Consider the following 23,756-nt stretch of genomic DNA (forward strand, 5'->3'; position numbering starts at 1 on the left):
AGAAGGTGAGTGTTGAAGGCAAATATACATGAAGGATCTCCATATCTCAAAGCACTGTGTTCTCAGTCACTTTTCTTACTGGGAAAATATCCAACAGGATTATTATATATCCTGTTAGCACTTACAAATCCTCCTCAATGAAAAACAATAAAAAAAAATGCATCATTTATCTTAAAAGTTACAGATCTATTGGATAGCTGTAGTGGTACAAGATTTCTTTCTTCAGTGCCACATTCTTCTACTGTTGAAGTTCTTAACCCTAATTTTGACCACCATCTAAACCATTATAAATTTTCTTTAAACACCTTGGAATATTTCTAATATGTTATGGAATAATTAATTTTCCTCTCCAATAAGCTGAAAGAAAAATATGTTCCTAAATAAGGAATCTCTGGAAAACAACTTATATTAACTTGTGACTGCCTCAGCCTGAAGACATAGCACACATTCTGTAGGTCACTGGGAAACAAAATGGTTGCCCTTCACAGTTCATTCTGTAAATGGTGTGTGGACCTCAGTTATCGCCACATGGCTCCTAGCTCTGGGTGCTCTCTATCAAATACAACATTTAAACTTGCCTGGACAGGTGAAATACAGCCCAGGAGAATGAAAGAAAGTTTTAGATTAAGAACCTACAGGAGAAGAGCAAGACTCAAGACTCTTTAGGCCAAAGAAAATAAGGCAAAGAAGTAACTTCACGGCACTCGGGTTATTATATTTACATCTCTTCATCTGCATTCAGCAAGAGACAATAGAAAGGCTGACATTACAAAGAAAAATTGAGACTCGATTACAGAAATAATATCTGAAAAGGAATGATTGTTAACAGGACCTGACTGCCAAGGGAAATGGTGTCCTTTCCTTTAAGATGTTCTTTTCTGTTCCTGGGTGTTCAGATATAACATTGTTCAAGTGGGTGGCTTGCTGTGGTTTCACGACTTGAAACTTGTTACTAGACGCACAGCTACAAATGTTCATGAACAATTCTCCATTGCTCAATAGATTTATCTAAGCTGGTGCTTCCCATTTTCACCCTCTTGCCAGCCACCTCGTGACCGCATTTGTACATATTAGTGCTTTCACCAGTGGGTACGTGCATCAATAAGAGGAGAAGTTGAAATCAGTTAATTGGCTACTTCATTAACAGCTGTGGTAAAAAGTCCAACGAGAAAGGAGATTGAAACTAGCTAAAATGAGGGGTTTGTATTGTAAGTGAATCTAAATTATCTATGGCCCCTATTCCTGCGGATAACTGAGAGTCAGCTGTGCACACATCTGTGGGTGTTTATAAACATTTACCATCTGTGAGAAGCTTATGGGTTGTAAATGGTAGGCTAATTAGTGAAATGCTAGTCATTCCTAATGACAGTTGTTATGGATAAAGGTTTTATCCAGGTTAAATTGATCTCAGAACTTTGTTGATCACTGGAGGTCACTCTACCGTTTATTACAAGACTAAGGAGCTACACTACGTTGTATAAGTCACACATTAAAGATGCATTATAACTAGATCAGGCTGCTAGTTTATGCATGTTAATGAGCTCTGCTCTTAATAGACTGAAGTGCTGATTTAGCATTTGTCAGAGTAAGTGAAAAGTTGTCAATCTATAAAACGGTCAATCGATTCTGTAATATATGACATTTTCACTTCTGTTCTACATACATACTAAACGCCTTCCATTCAGAAAATTAAGAAAGCAACGATAGCAAACTAAGTAATTGACACGAGACAATTCATTAATGAAAAGATCTGTCCATCTACCCACATACATACCTGCACACATATGTATTTCCTTAAATTCCCCATATCAGGGGTTTTTCTAAACCCATGTATCTCTTCTACTGATCAAAAATATGGAAAAGACTTTCTAGACAGATTAACTTTAAAATAAACCCTATAACCAAATAGAAAGCAAAAAACCATACTGTACATGGAGAGAGACTCATATTTACCACCAAATGAAAGGAGTCTTATGATAGTTTGTATTTTAATAGAGAACCGTGTTATAGAATGAGTAAGTGGAGGCCTAAGCAAATTTTGCTTGCTTGGGCTGTAACACAGTATGTTTTTTATTTAAAAATTAATTTACAGAATATAGATGGAATTTTCAGAGTTAGAGGGAATCTTATTTTACAGATGAGGAGACATGCTCTGGGAAGCTAACTGGTCTGCTCACTGTCACTTAGCTACTGGTAGAGCTGGGGCTGGAACACTGAACACTCCACCCCTAGGCTGGAGCACTCATCACTACACAACACTGCTGGTATTCCAAGAGAGCAGCAACACTGGCCATAACATCAAGAATTGAGGCAAATGAAAAAAGCTACCCTATCTAAAATGTCACTCCTTCCCACGCTTCCTATCCCCCAACCCCTGCTTTATTTTATTCTCCTTAGAACTTACTGATTCTAACACTACATATTTATCTTAAATGTTGTCTCTCTTTTCTGCCACGATATAAGCCCACAAAAGCTGTGAATTTTGCTTGTTTTGTTTCCTGCTATATCCCAGGGCCTAGGATAGTTCCACAATATAACATGGGCTCAATAAATATTTGTTGAATGAAGGAAACATTTTGATAAGAAGGATTTTTTTTCACCATGACAGTAGTAATTCTATTAATGAAGAAGGTATTCCAATGTCAATTTGTATAATTTTTTTTGTCAGAAATTTAATAACCACAAGAGCAAATCATACAGGAGCTCTGTGCAAGTCTTTTGGAATGCTTGATAAAGTATGCTTAACGCTTTAAAAAACAAACACACACAAAATATTTACTAAAACAACATCACATATGCCAGGAAAATAATCATGAAAGCAAACTTCGATAATGAGAATCCCAGAGCCTTGAACCTGAATAGCTGAGCTGATTTCAGCTGAAGTGGAAGGAGTGGGTCTTCCTTCATGGGGATAGTGGGACACACTCTCTGTCTTATCTTACTGCATCCCAGACTCTCCAGGAGAGGGCCAGCCCAGCTTATCCTCATGAGCTAACGTGATCTGTTTTCAAACGTTCTTGGTTAGTAGTTTAAAAAAATGCCTAAACTGTCTTCATTAACAAAGAAGTTTGTTTTTTTCCTCTAAGAAAGAAGCTAACATTTATATGCAGTTTTTTGTTTCATACCCTATGCCAGGCCCTTTCAGGTAAAATTATTTCCCAATAAGAAGGCTTTAAATTGGAGGTGCAAAATCAACATGTCCCAAAGCTGGTATACATGTCATCCACCTAGTCATGAAAATTTCTCCCTATCTCCCACACCCAATCAGCTACAAAGCCCTATTGGTACTACCTCTAAACTGTCTTTCAAACCCATCCTGTCTTCTCTTTCTCCTAGTATATCCTAGTATATCCTAGTTCAGGCCTTCGGCATTTATCTCCTGCAAAATTCCAACAGTCTCGTAATTGGTCTCACTCTTTCTACTCCTCCCACATCCTCTAATCCATCTGCATCTTTGCCATCAGAGCCATCTCTCTACAAGAAGACCCTATCACTGCTCTGCTCAATGCCTGTGGAGTGTGCCTACAGGATGAAGCAAAAATCCAAAGCATAGGACACTCTCCCGACTTCCAATTTAGCCTCATCTCCTCCCACAGCTCTACCCCAAGATCATTTCAGGCCTGCTACATTATTTGTTGCTGTCCAAATAAGAATTTCATGCCTCTGTGTCTTAATTTACTCACCTCAATAGACTCCCAGGTTTGGAAACCCTGGCTCATTTCACTCTCTGTTCATTTGTTATATACCTAATTCAAGATTCTACATTTCGAAGGACCAGTAGAGGTCTGAACACTACTGCTCAGATGCCACTCTAATGTGGAAGCCAAAAGGACTATTCACAATACAGGAACTATCCACATAGCAGAGAATGCACACCACATTCTCGGGTTGTGAATGGAAAAGATGCCCCATCTGCTGGGAGAGACACTGGGAAGGGAGGAAATTCCACGCAGCGTAGGAGCCTTGCACACTGCTCTTCATTCCAGGAGGAAATAGGACTTACAGGATAGAATTTCCCATGGAGTTACAGGGGGTAGCATCCAAGAGTGGAAGCATCTTGTGTCCAACATGCAGAATTGGGAGAGTGGCAGATCCACAGATACATAGTGCAAATGCATCAGGTGCTTCTGAGAGGTGAACAGGGAACAAGTCTAAGCACCAGAAGGCTGCAGAAGCCCCCACAGCCGTTGAGTGCTTTGGGAGAAACACAGTAACGTCTTATAGGCATTGGCCGGGGAGAAAAAGAAGTTACCAGAGGGAATGCGCAAGTTCAAGCAAAGAACATGGAGACATTTCTGAGAATCACTAAAGACAGGGAGCAGAAGAGGTATCCAAGAGAAATCCAACAAATCTCCTGGGTTACCATTCAAGAGCAAAATGGATATTACCTTTACCAAAAGTAGACAGGAGAAATTACATCAAAACAGGGAGGCTGTTTCAGGCCCAGACAAAATTGAACCAAGAAGAATGCACACCGTTAGAAGTGTGCCCCAAGCTGACTTTCAAGCTTGGGGTCCATTTTAGGGAGAAAGAAAATAAAAGAGAGCATGGAAGGGAATTTCAAACATGACTAACAATTGTACACTGGAATTACTGAGCTAAAACACACACAGCAAGAGAGAAAGACAGAAACAGAGAGAGAATGACTAAGTTGTTTACCATTACACAGGCTGGTGGTTCAGAGTTAGAAGTTAAACTGCATTTATAGAAATAGTTACATATTTGCACACCTGATTTTGTTCTCATGACTATGACATACCTATTTGTTACCAATACTACATGAGCACATAAAATAAACTTGACAGATGTTATATCTTGCCCTAAGACTGGGCCAATTTACTTTTAAGGGAGTCTACTCAAATAGAATATGTACAATTGAGGAATTTTTGTCCCACAGACAAGAATTCTACCAATATTCTAAAAGAGCTTATTGGAACACCTGCAATGGAAAGATACTATATTAGAAACAGCAACTGACTTAAAAGGTTTATTTTTTTAAACATGGCTAATTTTGTATAAAAGAATTTTATTTTTGTAAGATTTATTGAGAAATACTAGCATGCTGGATTTTCATGTATAAAGAAGCAAATTTTTATAGCCAAATCAGAATATTAATTGAAGCATCATTTAAAATAACTATAGTAAATGTTTCATGTCATTTTCCTCTTTTTTTGTATTTTATAAAAGATAAATATCATCTAATTAATAAAATGAGATAAATTTTTACTTCAAAAAGGCCTCTGATAAGTTTCTAGGAGGAATACACCAAATTCTCAAAACTTTTGATTTCTGTTTTCAAACTTAACTGACCTCAAATTGGAACAGGCTAAAAGCATGCAGGCAACACACAAGCCTCCTTTAGCTAAGCTATAATACTCAGATGGACATTTTTATATCTCTAAGAGTCCCTCAGATTCTAACAATGATTAACACCATTGGAGATATTTCTCCCTTCTCTTCTTACCTTTCCCTTTTTAGAGTTGATGAACGGCGATTAAGTTACTATTCTATTTCTATTACATCAAAGTGCAACGCTTTAGGAATAAGATGGTGCCAAACATAAAATGGGAATTTTCTCAAGGGGGAGAGGAAAGATTTGAATAATAACATTCATTCCCAAGCTTTCCCCCACCACAGGAGTGCAGCGGTTCAAAACAAAACTTGATAGCATTTGGGCTCTTCTAATTTTCCAGGCAGAGAAGAAACAGGTCTTCATCTCCCCACTATGCCTCCAAATATAACATTAAGACGTTTTATGTTCAATCTCAACAGATACAATGATTTGAGAAACAGCACTTCCTCAGACTGCAATGCGGTGCACTTTAAAGTGTTGAAATGGAAAAGTCAATTAGAGCACAGAATAACCCAAACCCCATGTTTCCTTGGACTAAGTTCCTTTAGCATCCCATGGAAAAGCTCTCTAATGGCTACAATCTATGGGGAAAGCGGGAAGCATTGGGATGTTTTTGTAAGGATGAAAGGTGTTCCCAACCATCACAAATGATATTTTCACCTATCAAAGCCGAAATCCGAGTATAATCAACAGAGGCACAGCAAAATGGTAGGATAGTCTAGTAAAATAAATTTAACAGATTTATCGACTGATTTAATATTTATCTAATAAAAATACTCCATGCATTCAAGAAATAATGTGACTACTATCAAAAGGCACCACACTTTTTTGAGACAAGATCAACATTGTTCCATAAGAAACATTAAAATAAATAATAGATGGCAAAGTAAGAAAAAAAAAGTACTTCTATTAACATGTGAATCCAATGGAAAACGCAATCTAATTAGCAATGAGAATATCCATTGGAAACAAGAGATCATAACTGCAATTCAGCACCAATAGAATCAACACGTATAAAATACATCAGAAGTGCAATAGCAAGACTGCCTTTTGCTTAATTCTTGGCTTTTGAATTAAGAGAGTCCCTTTTACTCACCAATCTTCTTGACTTTACGACATTTGAAGGCTCCTCAGCAGTTAAGTGAAAAAGAGGAACTGTCTGTCACACATTTAGAATCTTAGAACTAACGGCAAGTCAGAATCAGAGTTGGAATGACTTTGGAGAGAAACTATCCAGTTTCTTAATGCAATGATTCTTTACACAACACTCTTGAAAATTAGTGATGGAGCTTCTGAATCAACACTAATTTGACAAAAAATGTTTCTACTTTGCAAGAGTTCCCACGTGAATAGCACTCACAGTTCAAAAATAAATATTCAAAGGATTATATTGAACTAAAATTACTGTCACTTTTATCCATTAATGTAATTATTGGTGGAAGTTCTATGGTGACAGTTCACTCTAGCCAGGAAATGGTCTCCCTAGAATCGCTTGTTCCAAAAACAGTCGGTCATCTACTTTCTGTTATTACACTAGTCTGTCAAATTCTTCCTGAGCCTTGGGGCACCCTAACCTGTGTTAAGGCTGCCCTTGATGTTAACGCCATTAATATTATGCTGCTTCTAATTTTCTTGAAGAACATTGAATATCTGAGGAAGGAAGCTATTCAGGAAACAATATTTTAAAATCCTATTACAAAATAATGTCTAATTTCATCTAAACACTAATATCTATTTATACTATTTTCATGTAACAGATAAATATTCGATTTCTCTGCTTAATTTTCCCAGTCTGCCCTAGGGTATATTTATTCATCATCAAAAGCCAAATACTACTACCGAGTTCCTTTTTTACTTGGCAAGATAATCACTTTACACTTTGAGCAACCTTGAAGTTCAGCACCATTGAATGGGTTTCCTTCCACTTTAAGGATTTAATGTCAAATGACCAAAAATAGGAAGAGAAAAGAGACAGCCTGTTAATAAAAAAATAAAAACCTGGCTCCCCCTATGACCTTTTGACACATTGATATTTTCATCTCAAAAGATACACAAACAATAGTACAGAAATACTGGGGACTATAAGCTGGGATAAAAGGATAAGAGCATAATGGTTGTGCTAGATTGGTTACTGGAACAATTGGAAGCCCAGGCGCTTGCTAGCATTTCAAAAGTTCAACTGCACAACTTTCCATTTCAAATTAATAGAATCTAAAAATCAGACAATTCTCTGCTGTTACAAATGTGCTGAAAGGTTAAGTTTTCCCTAACAATCACTATTATTTTTGTCAATATTTTTACTTAACTACTAGATCCTCGTTTTCCAACACATATTGGCCATTTTGCAAATGCATGCTTTGGCTACAGGAAGACAAGAAAAAAGTTAACAGAACAGTTTTTTTAAATTTTATGTCATAAAAATCAAAGAATAGTCTTTATAGATTATTGATCTACATCAGGAGTTGGCAAACTTTTCTCTAAAGGGGCAGATAGCTCTCTATAAAATATTAAAATATTTTAGGCTTAGTGGGACATACGGTCTGTGTCCCAATTACTCAACTCTGCACTTGTAGCACCAAGGCAACCGCAGACAATATATGTAAAGGTATGGGTGTGGCTTTATTTTCCAGTAAAACTTTATTTACAAAAACAGGTGCAGGCTGATTTGGCTTGAGGGCTGTAGTGTGATCTACATTTTTATTTTTCACATAAATAGCAATATGCTAAACTGAAAACAAAATGGAAGAGATGTCTTTTGACTAGTTAAATTTTTATCAATTGTTTAGCAAATCTTGAGTGACTTCTGCAGTATGTGCACTACGGGCACACAGTATGCTGGGTCCTATGAGATAAAGAATGCATAAGGCCACGTTCTTGAAAAACGTACAATCTATTAGAAGCATAAGACTGAAGGAAATAAAATGAGCATAACGAAATACCGCATGCATGAGTTATATGGCAAGACTATAATAGTTTATAAAAAAGGGATTGTCCATTATCAAGGACAAATATTCAGAGAAGACATTTTAGAGAATGCAAGAATTGAACTAAATCATACTTTGTTAGATTCAGTCAGTTAAGAATTAGAGGAAAGATATTTATGGCAAAGACAACACCAGAAATAAATGCCGAGAAGTAGGAATGACTGTGCTGAGGTAGAAAGTGGATGGTGTAACCAGTTCAATAGAGTCGGAGGGCAGTCACGGAGTAGTACAAGTTCATGGCCACTTATCTGCAACCATTGCAGTCAGACATTTCAGAATCGGAGTTTTTCAGACTGTAGGAAGGTCAAAAAGGTGGATATGCTATAAAATCATAACTTACCCGGAGCAACCTAGGGCAGCATCCTCTAATTAAACTTGTTATTATTTCTGCAGCATGAATATTCACGTTGGATGGGACCTCCTATCAGTTCAAGTCAGGTTTGGCATCAAAGGAGTTTGGGCACTAAAGTTACTTCAGAACTTTTGGTTTTCAGAGCATTTTGCATTTTTGAATTGCAAAAGGAACTGTAGACATATAGTGGATTTGGCTGCCCTGAAGCCCCAAGCAATCCCGTTTTTGTTGTAATTTTGCCTGATTGGTTGTTATTGTTTTTTGCCTGGCATCAATATATATTAGGCTTTAGGGATGGTATAAATTTCACCTCTTTTTCAAACGTAATATTTATTTTTTCGTTTTTGAAATTGTTGGCCTGGACTCTATAAAAGTACCAACCAGGTTCAAAAGTCTATCTTTTTATGGGTCTAAAATAATTGGAGGGCCGGCTCCGTGGCTTGGCGGTTGAGTGCGCGCGCTCTGATGCTGGCGGCCCGGGTTCGCATCCCGCGCACGCCCCGAGGCACCACTTCTCCGACCAACCCGAGGCCGAGTCCCACGTACAGCAACTAGAAGGATGTGAACCTATGACATACAACTATCTACTGGGGCTTTGGGGGGAAAAAAATGAATAAATAAAATCTTTAAAATAATTGGAGGTCTGTGGAGGCCTCTGTTTCTTATGGTAGAGGCTAACAACAGAGATTTGTGTAATGTTTAAAGAATATGCATTAGATAATAGAAATGAGATACATTTCTTAAAAGTTGGAGAGATTTATGGTTATATCTGAAAATAAGACAATACTCATTGTCTATCTCTGAAATAAAAAGAATAACTTCCCATCAAATACAAATAATAATTTCATTCAGAATTGCCAATCTGACATGGAAGAGGTCATCGTGACAATAATCCACTGGTTTGGGAAGTGTACAGCACATAAATAACTATTGACTGGGGGGACAATTACGTAAGGAGTATTCAATGTTACACACAAAGAAGATGCCCCTGTGATTGAGTTCTCAATTATAATACAATAAATGTAGCTGATGTTATTAAAGTTATAGCATTCTCCACATTGTAATAAAATAAAAATAATTGATTGGCATGATTTCTGCCCTAGAATGTGGACAAGGTGAATCTGTGCTTGGTAACAGAAAAGTTATGAATAAGCAATGTTAATATAAAGATGTCTTTGGTAAAATTCTTAGAAGTAATCCACGCTACACCATAAAGATTTAAATTATTTTTCTCTAAATAAAGTTTATGATTAGTGGGATTTAATCTTTCACTCCAAAACAAATTTAAAACAAAAATTGCAATCTATTTTCTACTCAGCATATAATTAATTTTATATAATACTCATAAGAAGGGCAATGAAAAACCATTTTGAAACCAACCATTTGGTGGTGAACACAATGTAGTCTATATGGAAGACCAAATGATGAAATTTATATAATGTTATAAACCAATATTACTTCAATAAAAAATAAATTTAAAAAAAGAATGGTTTTTAAATATTGGATGAGCAGCAAACCAATTAGTATGAAGATATACACCATAAAGACGTTTAATAAAGAGGGACACACACAACTCAACAAAGTTAAAAAAAAAGAAAAAATAATCACAGTTTCAAGATATGTTGTGCTGGAGAAGTCTGAGAACCTCCTCTCCTAATTTCTCAGAAATCTGGGACTTTTTGGAAGGAGACAGAGGATGGTGTGTAAGCCTTGTACAGCTACACAGAGAAGACATATATTAGTGCACACAAAGGTTGGACTCTGAATGAGTTTTCACAGTTCAAGCTGTGTTATTCCAGAGAAAGGGATTCCTGCACACAAATGAAAACCTGTATAACCATTAGCGAGACTCTTAGAAAAATTTTCCACCAGACACCCCTTGATACTACTCATGGAGTCTAAGTCTCTTAATACCATCAGGAAAAAAAATTGTTACATAGTAGTGTTAATGATAGGGGTAGGGGTGTCTCAGGGCACTTATTCTAGAGCAAAGCACAATAAGGGGTTTGTGCTCCTTCCAAAAACTACTATACTGCAAATTGCCTGGTTCCTTAAATTCTAATCTGGGTCAAACAATGAAAATACTAAAGATATTTCCGCCCTTTCGGATCTGTTGAGCTCTGTTAGGCCCAGAACTATTCAGACCACTGAAAAATTCCTCCTTCAAGAGGAGAAGGGTAGTGCCAATTTATCCTTCTAGCTCTGGGCACTGGGATAAACAAATCTTTAGATAAGCAGAAGAATCAAAGTGGAATCTAAACCAGAGTAGGGAAGCATTCCTAATTTGGCGATCCTCCCCAAACTTCCCAACACAAAGGAAGATGCTATCTAGTTTAGAACCATTGATTATGGTACCAAAGAAATAGTTGTTCCTCTCAAAGTTTTCCAGGGAAGATAATTCTCAACCTCCATACATAGCTATAATCTAGTGCCAATTACAAATTACTAAAATTCATTTTCGTCCCTTTTTCCTGCACTATGATTAAATCACCAGTAGTAAAGGAATAATAGCACAATGAAAATATGACCTCTGGTCAGAAAACTTGAGTATTGGCTTCACTGCTTGCTAAATCTGTGACCATGTCCAAAGAAACTAAACAACTCTTTGGTAAAAACAGTCTCATATGTTTGTTGTAAGCATTACATGCAATAATGAACACATACAGAGCCTGGTAAATAATATGTGATCAATAAATGGTAGTAGTAGTGGGTGCTGTGGGGCTATTATTATTATTATTATTACTGTTCCTTAAAAGATGAGGGTAAGAAAAGAGAAATATATCAAAGCCAATGTAATGTAATTTGTTGTATTCTTCTAAATAGAGAAATGATTAAAACTACTGGCCTACTTACATGCATCAATTGCCAATAATGCTAGAAAACTGGAAGCACTATTGCACAAAACTAGAATATATGCAATTATAGAAAATAAGCTAAGTTTTATGATATCTGTAGAGGACAGGGTAATCGTCAAAGCCTTTATGAAAGCAAGTACACACATTAATTGCATATCTGTTGAGATTGGCAGACATTCCCAAGTAGCATTTATGTAATATGCATTTCCTCTAAAATGGAGGCCTAACTGCCTAGTTATTCCAAATTGCAGAATGGAAAACAAAGGAGCAGTTTTGGCCATGTGGGTAAACAACAGATTTCTAAAAGCTAATTATCTCTTTATTTAATAGACTGAAGTTGCACCAAATGAGACATTTAAATCTAATAAATAATAAACAAATTGTAACCTAAAGACTAAAATATAGGAGCAGCTCATATAGCTTTTATTGCTCCATTAAATAAGCTTTTATTTACTTCCCCCACAAAACATAATTATACAACACTGGGTCCATTTCAAGGCCATTCTGACGTGCTATTTAAAAATTATGTGAACGAACTTAACATTCTCAGGAAGTCTTAAAGCATAATATTTGAATTCTATTATCAAATGCTCTATTCGTTTCCATTATTAAGAAACAGAAATGCAGTTTCAAAAACTTGTACATAATCACATAAAATCGCTATTACTATTTGTCTTACTAGAAATGATTACACATAAGGATAGCTATGCAATTTAAACAAATACTAGTGTCTATGCTTACTAGTTTCTACATCAGATGTTTAATACTTTGGGTATCTTCTAAATTAAAATAATTCAAATTTAAACATCAACCTCAGAAAATACATTCAAAATTCACATACTAATTAAATAAAGACATTGTGAAAATGTAGTTAATTTGCTTGTTTGCTTAATGTAATACCAAATCATTCAACAGAAATAACCAAAATTGCCTACGTGAATATTTAAGAGACCTCTAGGCTCATCATTTTTAAAGAAAACAAAGATGAGAAAAATAACCTTTTAAAGTTATAACATGATAATACAAGATGCTAGGTTTTTTGTTTTTTGTTTTTTTAATAATTTTATTTATTTATTTTTTCCCCCAAAGGCCCGGTAGATAGTTGTATGTCATAGTTGCACATCCTTCTAGTTGCTGTATGTGGGACGCGGCCCCAGCAGGGCGGGACAAGGGGTGCGTCGGTGCGTGCCCGGGCTCCGAACCCGGGCCGCCAGTAGCTGAGCGCGCGCACTTAACCGCTAAGCCACGGGGCCGGTCCCGATGCTATGTTTTCTTAATTTTGCTGCTCAAAAGAATTTTTAATGCTTCATTTTTCTTCTTAGGAAAATTTAGCCCACTACTCTTTATTTTCATTCTATTAACAAAAATCACATTCTGAAATGATAGTGATAATAAATAGTAGACTTAAAAATAGTTGCCTGCTCTCTTGCCAAGATCAAGTAATGATTTATGATGGATAAGAAAGAGCAGGGATTTAATTTAACGCTACTACTTCCGGTGCCGATACAAGAATTTGTACATCTGTGAAATAACATAGTTCTTATTTGCATGGTGAAAATACTCAAGTCATGAAAATATATGGAAGAAAGCTCCCTGTGGGTTTATGGTGGGATTATGTGAAGGTTTTTCTCTTCTTCTATCATTCAGGGATGTGTGTCTTACATACAAAAATAAGATAAAACAAAAAGTTCTTGGTCCAGAGAGGTGACAAAACACTAACGTAAATTCAACAATTCACCCTTCTACATTTTTTTAAGAACAGGAAAGCCAGGCTGACAACTTCTGCAAAGATTAGAGCAGTACTATGTTCTGCACTAAATATAACATCTACAAAGAAAAATAATACTGTTTTAGCTGATCCTCACAATAAGATATTAAAAAAATACACTATATTACCACATATGGTACAGCACATAAACATGAGCCTGGTTATCTTATCAATTTCTAAGGAGTTTTATAACCAATATTTTAAATTACTAAGTTTGATATACATTAATATTCTCCTCAGTTCTCTAAGACCAAATTTTGTCACTCCCGTCCATCTCCAGTCTCCATCTCCATTTTATTATCCTTTCTTACTTTATTTCATATAACTCTTCATAATCTGAAATTACCTTATATATGTGATTATCTGATTCACTCATTAGAATTTTAAATTTCATTACAGCAGGGATCTTATTTATCCTTATTATCACTGTAATCTCAGCATACAGAAAAGAACTATTTGTTGATGAATAAAAAAAAATCAAAGAGGCCTAGCTATTAAGTTTCTTTTCTATACCAATAAAATAATAATGGAAGATCATAGCACTTAAATTTTTCATAACACAATGTCTTTATTAAATATAGGATTTGTCAAATATCAAAAATGCATAAAATTCAGTATATCCATTAAAAGTGTCAAAAGCTGATATTTTGCATAAGAATATTTTCAGTAATTAAGTGCTAATTAGACATATCGCTTTAGTAACTTCTACTTCATAAAGCCTCTAAATGTTATGAAAAATCATGATTTGACAAAAAGTATATTCTATATCCAATATGGAAAGGAAAAAGTGAATGCATACTTGTACTATTTTTAAATATGAGAAAAATTATCAACAAATAAGAAATAATATATTGGATACTTATATGACTTACTTGGCTGTAGCAGCTACGTTAATATTAAAAGACTGAATACTTTCCTCTTCTATATTGATAGTCATGTTTACAGGAAAACTAAAGACTATCCAGAATAATCATTTATTGGGGTTTTAGAAGAGGTCTGTCACTTTGGTGAAAAAATTATATGTTTAGGTGCTATGAAATTGGGGATACGTCCTTTGATTCTTTAAAATTCCATAGTCTACAGGAAAAAAAAATCAAAGTTGATTTCCAAAATTTTCAAATGTTTTTAAAAGAGATAATGTTTCAAAAGTAGCTTTCTATGTTATAGCTCTCTGTTCTATCAAATGTTGTATCATCTTGTATCAAATGACGTCCTTACTAAATCTATTAAAATATTCACACAGGTATGTAGTATTTACTTTAAAGGTGTATTATTTTAAAGTATTTATTTAATATCATTTATATAAAACAATGTTACCCAGACTATCCTTTGAAGAACACTCTTGGAAAAATGTCCAAATGTATGGCACATATGGACCTCAGCATACTAAAGGCTTTGGAAACTCCTGTCAAGTGAGAGCCTTATATTTATTTGAGACTCTTCTATGATAATTTGCATACCATGTTTGGGAAGAGATAGTATAGAAAAAGTCTTATAAAATAATCAAATAATCAAATTGATTATCAATCAAATGAGCTCTATGATTAACAAAACATGCAATAGAAAACTTTCCTTAAATTTACTTTAAAAATCAAAAGTATTCAAATCTTGGGGCCAGCCCGGTGGCACAAGTGGTTAAGTGCGCATGCTCTGCTGCAGCGGCCTGGGGTTCACCAGTTCGGATGCCGGGCATGCACCGACGCACCGCTTGTCAAGCCATGCTGTGGCAGTGTCCCATATAAAGTGGAGGAAGATGGGCATGGATGTTAGCCCAGGGCCAGTCTACCTCAGCCAAAAGAGGAGGATTGGCAGATGTTAGCTCAGGGCCAATCTTCCTCAAAAAAAAAAAAAAAGCATTCAAATCTATTTTAATACTTAAGAATAGAAAATGTCTTCAACACAAAATTACCTATCTGAAACCAACATAAACCAATTATTAACCATAATTGATGGTTAAATATTAGAACAGTCTTGGTAAAATTCACAAACAGATCTTAGTATATTAAAATTTATATGTCAAATATATGAATGATTAAGAAAGAATTACAAATAATTGGAGCAGAACAGTATTATGAATACAGTAGTCTCCCTTATCTGTGGTTTTGCTTTCTGTGATTTCAGTTACCTGCAGTCAACCACAATCTGAAAATATTAAATGGAATATTCCAGAAATAAACAATTCAAAGTTTTAAATTGTGCATCATTCTGAGCAGCGTGATGAAATCTCGTGCTGTGCTGCTTCATCCTGCCCAGGGTGTGAATCATCCCTTTATCCAGCATATCCACGCTATATAAGCTACCTACCCATTAGGCACTTAGTAGCCATCTCAGTTATCACTGTCTCAGTATTACAGTTCTTGTGTTCAAGTAACCCTTATTTTACTTAATAATGGCCCCAAAGCACAAGAGTAGTGATCCTGGCAATTCAGATATGCCAAAGAGAAGCCATAATGTGCTTCCTTTAAGTAAAAAGGTGAAAGTTCTTGACTTAATAAGAAAAAAAGTCACATGCTAAAGTGCTAAGATCTACTTTTATTCAAGTAACTTTTTTATTAGAGTAACTTTTATTACAGTCTATTTTTATAATTGTTCTATTTTATTATTAGTTATTGCTGATAATCTCTCACTCTGCCTAATTAAACTTTATCATAAGTAACTAAGTATAGGGAAAAACAGTATATACAGGGCTCAGTACTATGTGTGGTTTCAGGCATCCACTGGGGGTCTTCGAACACATCCCATAAGGATAATGGGGGACTACTGTAACTGAAAACTAGAAAAAAATTGAAGTGGACATGAAATTGCTGAAAAGATGACTTTCTAAACTTAAAGATGGTAGAAAAAAATCACAAAAGCAAAGATTATAATAAAGCATTACATAATAAAATTGAAACTGTAGGGGAGGAAAACTTGTCTCTTCTTCCCTTCTAGGTTCTTTGACTGGTCTAATAATTAAATTGATGTAAGACACATTAACAAGAGAAAAACAAATTTAATTTTGTATGTATGGGAGCTCATAAAAATATGAGGCTCAAAGAAGTAACCAAAGCCAGCAGTTTTTATACCTTTTAGACAAAGAAACAATAAATTTGTGAAGAATTGACAAGACAAAAAAGTTTGGGCTTGGAGTAGCAAATTAGCGAGGAACTAACAAGGTTTGTTTATACAGCCTTCTTGGCCCTAAATTCCCTATCTCTGGTGATAAGGATGCCTCTCTTTCTCCTGGTGCAAGGAGGGTACTTTTCACACTGGACATTTGTTTCCGGCTTTCAGGAAGACAAAGGGTTAAATTGTCCTTGTTGGATCAGGCTATTTCTCAAGTAACTTTCATTCAAAATAATCAATATGCCAAAGTGGCATATTTTGAGGTGGCATATTCTGCTCCCCCTCAAAACACTTTTATATGTCAAGATGTAAAAATAAAAGCCAAATTGAAAAAATATATTTAAAAGGTAAATACTGAAACATAATGAGCTAACTTGTGTAAATCAACAAGAAAAAGACTAAGACAACACAATTCACAAAGGAGGAAATACAAATGGAGTATAAATACTTGAAAAAATGTCTAACCTCAGTAGTACTCAAAGAAATGCAAACTAAGATAATAGAACACAACTTCCTAATCTATTAGATTAACAAAAATCTTAAAAAATGAGAATGTTCAACCAAGGCACATTCATAAACTAATGTTAAAAGTTGGTGAAATTAGAACACTACTTTGGCAACAGGCATCAAAAGTCTTAAAAATATTTATCCTTTTCTATTCCACATCCTAAGTACAAAGATTCTTCAATTATTTATGCATAAATGTATTTATCACATTGAAAAGTAGCTCTTGTTCTATGGCTTCATTACTGACTACTGCAAGTTAAATTAGATATGGCATATCCAGTGGATGCAGGACATAGATATTTAAAATTACAAATTAAGAATTACAAGTTAAGAATAACATGAAACGTTCAGAAAGTTCAGCAAGATAAAGTGAGACACTAAACTGCATATTCTCTAGGATCATATAGCTATTATTAAAAGGTAGAAAATTTTAAAACTGAAAGAAAAATGCGCCAAAATATTAACAATGATTCTTTGGATAGGAGGATTATGTCCTCCTGATATTAGTGTTTTGATCTATCTACTACTTTTTTAGGTGTTTTCTATTGCACTAAAGTATTATTTTTAAATTGAAAAATAAAATAAACTTATTTATTCTTAAAAATGGAACTTTCTTTAAGGAGAAACATATATTTAAATGAAAACATTATTAAGATTAGACTGGATTTGAAGTTTCACTAAAATTTTTGCTTCCTATCAGGTTCTAACTTTCCAGATTGATAGAATAGAGAATTGCTGAGTGGCTCTGTGTGATAGACCTTCGGGGAAAACCCACAAAGAACACATCCCATCTGTCATCAGGTAACTCATCTAGATGATTCTTTAACCACCACTAAATGAGCTAATGCTCAAATACCAGAATGTTTGGTAAATTAGGCAGTAATAGATTATTTTAAAAATGATTTCCAGAAGCATATTTTTAAAGTCATTGCTAAACCTTCTGATCTCCATTTCCGTTACCATTTTAAGATATTTCTGAGAACACTTCTGAATTTCAAGTGTACTCTTATAAACAAGAAATTGTGCTTAGATGACTCTTTTCCCCTGCAAGAAACATGTGTGATACGTTAAGGTACTCAGTTTGCTTTATTAGAGATAAAATATGTCTGTAAAAATGAAAGCAAAGAGGGTATCTCGCGAAGTCTACCCCTGGGGAAACCTTAGGTGAATTTGCAGCCCTGAGCTGTAAACTATGGTAATTTAGCAGTGAAGTTGATGGATTTTAATTAAAGCCTTCTGCAATCCTTAGTGACTTGGAGTGAAAGAGCCAGAATTTTAAAGGGGTGAAAATATAACTACAATTTACTTAATTCTTTTGCTTCTAAGTTAGTGGTATCTTTTAGCTTTGGAAAATATACATATATATCTCTGTAAAACTACTTTTTCTATTTCTTAAAAAATTTCTTCCAAGAACGTTATATTAAAAAATTTTTTTTAAATACACAAAAGTAGAGAAAATGGTATAGTAAACGCATCTTTCCCTCCAAGTACCCATCACCCAACTTTAGCAATTATTATTTACAGCCAATTCTGTTTTATCTATACGCCCACCTACTTCTCAGTCACGCTAGACTATTTTGACTGAAATCCCAGACATCATATCTTTTCATCTATAACATTTCAGTATGAGTCTCTAAAAGATACTTTAAAACACCTTCACAACAACATTGTCATGTCTATAAGAAAAAAAGATATTCAAATTTTTCAGACTTTTTTGTGCATTTGTTTGGATTGGAATATACATAAGTTCCATTTATTGCAATTGATTGATATATCTCTTAAGTCTCTTTTAATAAATGTTTTCCCTCTATCACTTTTTCCCCTCCTTTAGCGTATCTTGTTGAAGAAATCAGTTTACTCGTCCTGTAGCATTTCCCACAGTTTCCTACAGTTGTTAAGCTATTAACTGACATAAATTATTACAGATTGGTTATCAAAGTAGTGGTCAAAGAAATATGAATATTCTGGAACTGCAAGAGTGTGCTAGAGGACTCAAATAACCTACACCCAACATCAGAATGAAAACAATATTTGTTAGTAAACTAAAGGGGAGAAAGCCCATAAAAAAAAAACACAATTGCTCTAGGGTTTCACTATACACATAAGTGATCATGTCTTCCTTTTATCACCAAAGTGTATTAAACTCTTAAAAAGTAACCAGTATAAATCTTCACTGTACACAGTATAAAGAGCAAATTTGATAGTACTCACCAGTCTTCATTTCTAATAAGCGCTTTTTCTTTTGTTGGCGTTCAAGTCTTTCTTTCTCTGCCAATTCTTTGGCTATTCTGGCACGTTTTTCTTTTTCCTCGGCTTCCCTTTTTTTGACATTCTCCTTTATTGCTTGCTATTACAAATAAATTTTGAAAAATGATCAATTTTAACCACAGTGATTCCACAAAGAAAATAGAAAATTATAAACTGTAGAACTGTGATTAAATATCTTTTAGATAACAGCTACTTCTTATATTAGTAACACAGTCTTCTAAAAGATTAGCACAGAACTCTTGTTAAATATGTTACATACCTATAAATATAACTGTTATATTTAAAGCACCTGCATCTTAGTGGAATCACCTAAAAGAAGGGAGACAGAAACTAAAAATAAAAAAGCATTTAATTTACAAATCAAAACTGTTTTCCTATACATATTTCCAAAAGAGTGTCTAGCAAATGTATCAGTCTCCCATAGCTCCTCTGCTAAGTAAATACTGAGTATAAGAAAGAGAGTTGAAGAAATGATAGATAAGAGCTGACATTTTGTAATGGCTACTTTGTACTACAAACGATCATTTAACAATTTCTCTCATACAGAGAGAACTGTCATAAGGATGACTAAAGAAATATTTGAGATTTCAAAGCCGGGCCCTCTGACTGTTCATCAAAACCAATAATAATAACATGTGAAACATAAGAAGATCTCAATAGATATGTGATTAGTTAATTTCTTATTTTCTAAGTTTTATACAAATCCACAAATGCCTCTCGTGGCATTAGTGGGAATTAGCAGGTAAACATGGATTTTTCTAAGTGCCAACAAACAGCATGGCATCGTACTACAATCTCCTACAGAGACTGTATTCTCAGTACCAGGGAATCCAAACAGGTTATCTAATTGCTAGTTTATCTCTAATAGGATTAAATAGAAAAGTGCATAATTAAACTTTAACAAGTAAGTGGCTTATATTATTTTGGAGGGGGCTTTAATTTCTTCTTTACTGTAATATTCTTATTTTTTTTAAACTCTAGAGACAGTACAAGTTCTTCATTTGGAAATCAAATAATAAAGTTTAATATTATTGACCAAAACAATGAAAGGAAAAGTACAAGGAAAAAAAGCATAGAGTAGAAGGAATATTAAGTCATCCATTCATTCAATACATACTTACTGAGAGACTAAGTAGTAAATGATACTTCTAAAGGCTTGAGACATAATATATACATGTAGCTCTAAAACAAGTTTACATTCTGTGTGATGGGGTGGGGCAAGAGGCAAAGACAGACAATAAACAATAAAAAAAAGTTTGATATAGTACTATGAAAAAAAAATAAAACAGAAGGATGTGATAGAATGCCAGGGGAGTTACTTTACATCAGGTGGTCAGATAAGGCCTTACTCGTTGATCTGATTCAAACTGAATCTTGAATGTCAAGGAGCTAGCTAGGTGATATCTGCAGGAAGAACGAAGGGCAAAGGCTGTAGGTGGGTTTGAGAGAGAGAAAGGTGGCCAATATGGTGGTATAAGATGGGGTCAGGAGATATGCTGAGGACTGATCATTTAGGGACTTCTAGACCAACATGGGGGGTTGGATTTTCTCGTAAGAGGACTGGAAAACAACTGGAGATTTCAAGCAAGAGAGTGCAATACTAAGCGCTCTAAGATACAAGTGCTAATCAAGCACCTTTGTTCCAAACTATCTTTTCAAAGATATTTGTATAACAGTCTTGGAAGATAGAGGTAGTGTCTCCTCTTAAGCAAATGGATTTGTTTACTGTCCAGTATGACAAACTGGGGCAAAGGTGGGGCAGCCTTACTACATCTTAAAAAAGATTGAGTTCCCTCAGTTCAGGATTCCCCTCCAGTAATACAAACCACTATGTATATAGGGATTAAACCTGGCCCTCTTCACATTGCCCTGTGGGAATTTGGCCTCAGGAATCTACAAAATTGTTTACCCTGGCTACTGCTATTGCTGTGAGTAATAAACTGTTCTTTGTCTCTGACCCCACATTCTTGTGTCTTCTGTCAACATCCATGAAACTACAGCAGGCTGACAAGGTAAATTCTCATACTCGTCATAGTTCAGGACATACATTAGCACTAATGATTATTGCTAAGCTATGAGATACTAGCTGCAATAATAGATGCTTTAATAGGCAATCTCTCCAAATCCTCCAAATAGATTCTGCATTCTTCATTCTGGCACAGAATGGTTAAGTACTCGTTCACTAGAATGAAAGTAGTAAGAGGTAGAGGCAAGAGTTGAAAGCTAGTTTTGTCTATGTTTTTTCCACCATGTTGCTTCATACTATGGTAGTATATGTTAAGCACTAGCTATAAGACAACAGATGCTATAAAAATCAACATGAGTTAGGAAGGTAGGAGAAGGCAACATAAAAGTAGAAAGTAAGCATGATTTCAAAGACAAGTGTGTATATTAGTATGGGTGTGTGCATGTGCACCAATGTATTTATGTGTAAGGGAGTTGGGGTAGGAAAAGTGGATTGTGGTGGAGAAAAAGATAAGTAAATATTCAGGAATCAAAACTGTATTTCTTGCTTGAGGGAAATGAGTAAGAGGAACCCACAATAGATAAAAAAAAAAGAAATATCATGTAGCTTATTTATGAAACTTATTAAAGTATAAAATTTTCTGATGTGAATTTTCAACTTTAATTATTGGATTTCAATGAGAACATGTAATAGACCACCTATTACAAGATAAAATTGCCACACCCTTTAAGTATTCCACTGGGCAATAAAAAGTTAAAATTACTTCCCAGGACCTATAAAAATAATGTTTACACTTAGCAATAAGGTCTGAAGTAGTTCTTAAAGCTATTTTGTTTTATGGAAAATGCACTATTGATTTTCATTTAAAAGCCTATTTCATTTAAAACATATCTTATTCTGACATTATAAGGAGAAGAATTTTGCTGGAAAAATACCAACAGACAGCATAGAAATAGGTATTTGGTCTGAAACTAATATCCCGGTTCAAACAGTCATTTGAGATTTTCTTTTATTCTAAATGCTGAAAAGTAAAAGTAGGCTAAAACAGAAAAGCTGAATAGAGAACCACATTATTCTAGATACAATTGCCTCTTAGTTACTTCAATTCTAAATTCAAAGCCAGAAAGGAAAGTTAGGGGTGAGCCATACATAAAGACAGTTAGCTATAAGACGTTGATTTTTTTTTAATCATTTTATTCTTGACCTAGTTTTTTATTTAGTCAATTGGCAAATAAATTGCACTGCCACCAACAACTTTCAGCTAAGCAATGCCAAAAGAAATTCTTTGAGTGCTTGCAGAACTTCCCAGATATAGCCCGGTGCACGTGCTTGTCTGAAAGATCGCTGGGCTCACAAGTCTACAGCAATGACAACAGATGGTTTTAAAATTTCTGTCACATGTTTGACTGTTCACTCAAAGACAAAATCAATAAGTCACCTGAGTTCCCAAGGCTCACGTGCTTTTTATGGCGAGTGCAGATTCTAAAATACTTATATAAAAATACATAGGTACATTAATAAATATATATATACAAAAATAGAGAGAGAGATGTTAAATATATGCATGTGTGTGTATTCTGGAAGAAAATAAAATACATGAGCTCACCATTATTTCCCACCTATAATTTATGTTTTCTACATAACTAACGCGATAACAAGAACTTTGCGAAAACTGGTTTAAATATACGTTATAGCATTATACAACATATTCTCTCTCAGAGGAACCAAAATGACCAAAAGCCAGTAAATTTAAATGAGAGTGTGTGTGTGTGTGAATGTAAAATTTAGATGAGTCTAGCAGAGGGTAATCCTCCATAAGTTGTGGCTATTATCATAAACATTATCTTTGAGTTTTTTGAAAACTGCATCATCTTTATTATAAACTTCTATGACTTGCTTTTTTCACTCAACATTAAGTTTTTAAGATTCATCCATATTCTTATGTATAAAATGCACTTCATTTTCATTGCTTATAACGTTAAATTGTGTTTTATTATTTACTCTCATAACGGCCTGATTTGTTTCTAATTTTTGGCTATGATGAACAATGCAGATACAAACATTTTGTACATGTCTCCCTGCGTATAAGAGTGTTTTAACAGTAGGTCCCATTGGTTGGTTTTTAAATCTGTTTAGAAACTGTTGATAGCCACTCTTAAGCAAAGAGAACAGAAGATTTTAGAACAACGTAACAGGCAGTAAGGTATTTGTTTGTTGACTCGTTTCTGTTCTAAAAATACATATACATAAGAGTGCTGGGTCCAGTTATAAAATATTATTTTACAATGTGGGTTATGGTCAAAACAGCTTGAAAGCTACTACTCTCTAGGATAGGAATGGAGTTGTTAAAGAAAAGGAGAGGTTCATCTTCAATCTTGCTAGACGATGTCAAAGTGTTTTCAGAGTGGTTTTGCCAATGCGTACCCCTACCCTCAGTGTATGATCATAGCCTACATACTCACCAAAACTGTTATCTTCAGTCCTCTACCCATTCGGCATATATATAACGGTATCACATCATGTTTTAAACTTGTATTTCTATAGTTATTAATTAATTCAAGTAGCTTCTCACACCTTTATAAACCATTTGTATTTCCT

The 23,756-nt window shown here is 34.7% G+C and overlaps 1 protein-coding gene across 1 annotated transcript in view; it reads right to left on the reverse strand.

Annotated features, from left to right (window-relative positions):
- The window catches only part of DIAPH3 (diaphanous related formin 3), a 486,334-nt gene that overhangs the window by 140,782 nt on the left and 321,796 nt on the right, over positions 1–23,756 (reverse strand). Inside the window, exon 25 of the mRNA XM_058548276.1 lies at positions 19,136–19,271. Coding sequence (XP_058404259.1) covers positions 19,136–19,271 — 136 coding nt within the window. The remainder of the gene's footprint in view (positions 1–19,135; positions 19,272–23,756) is intronic.

This window comes from Diceros bicornis, chromosome 9, assembly GCF_020826845.1.
Source record: "Diceros bicornis minor isolate mBicDic1 chromosome 9, mDicBic1.mat.cur, whole genome shotgun sequence".
Classification (NCBI taxonomy): domain Eukaryota; kingdom Metazoa; phylum Chordata; class Mammalia; order Perissodactyla; family Rhinocerotidae; genus Diceros; species Diceros bicornis.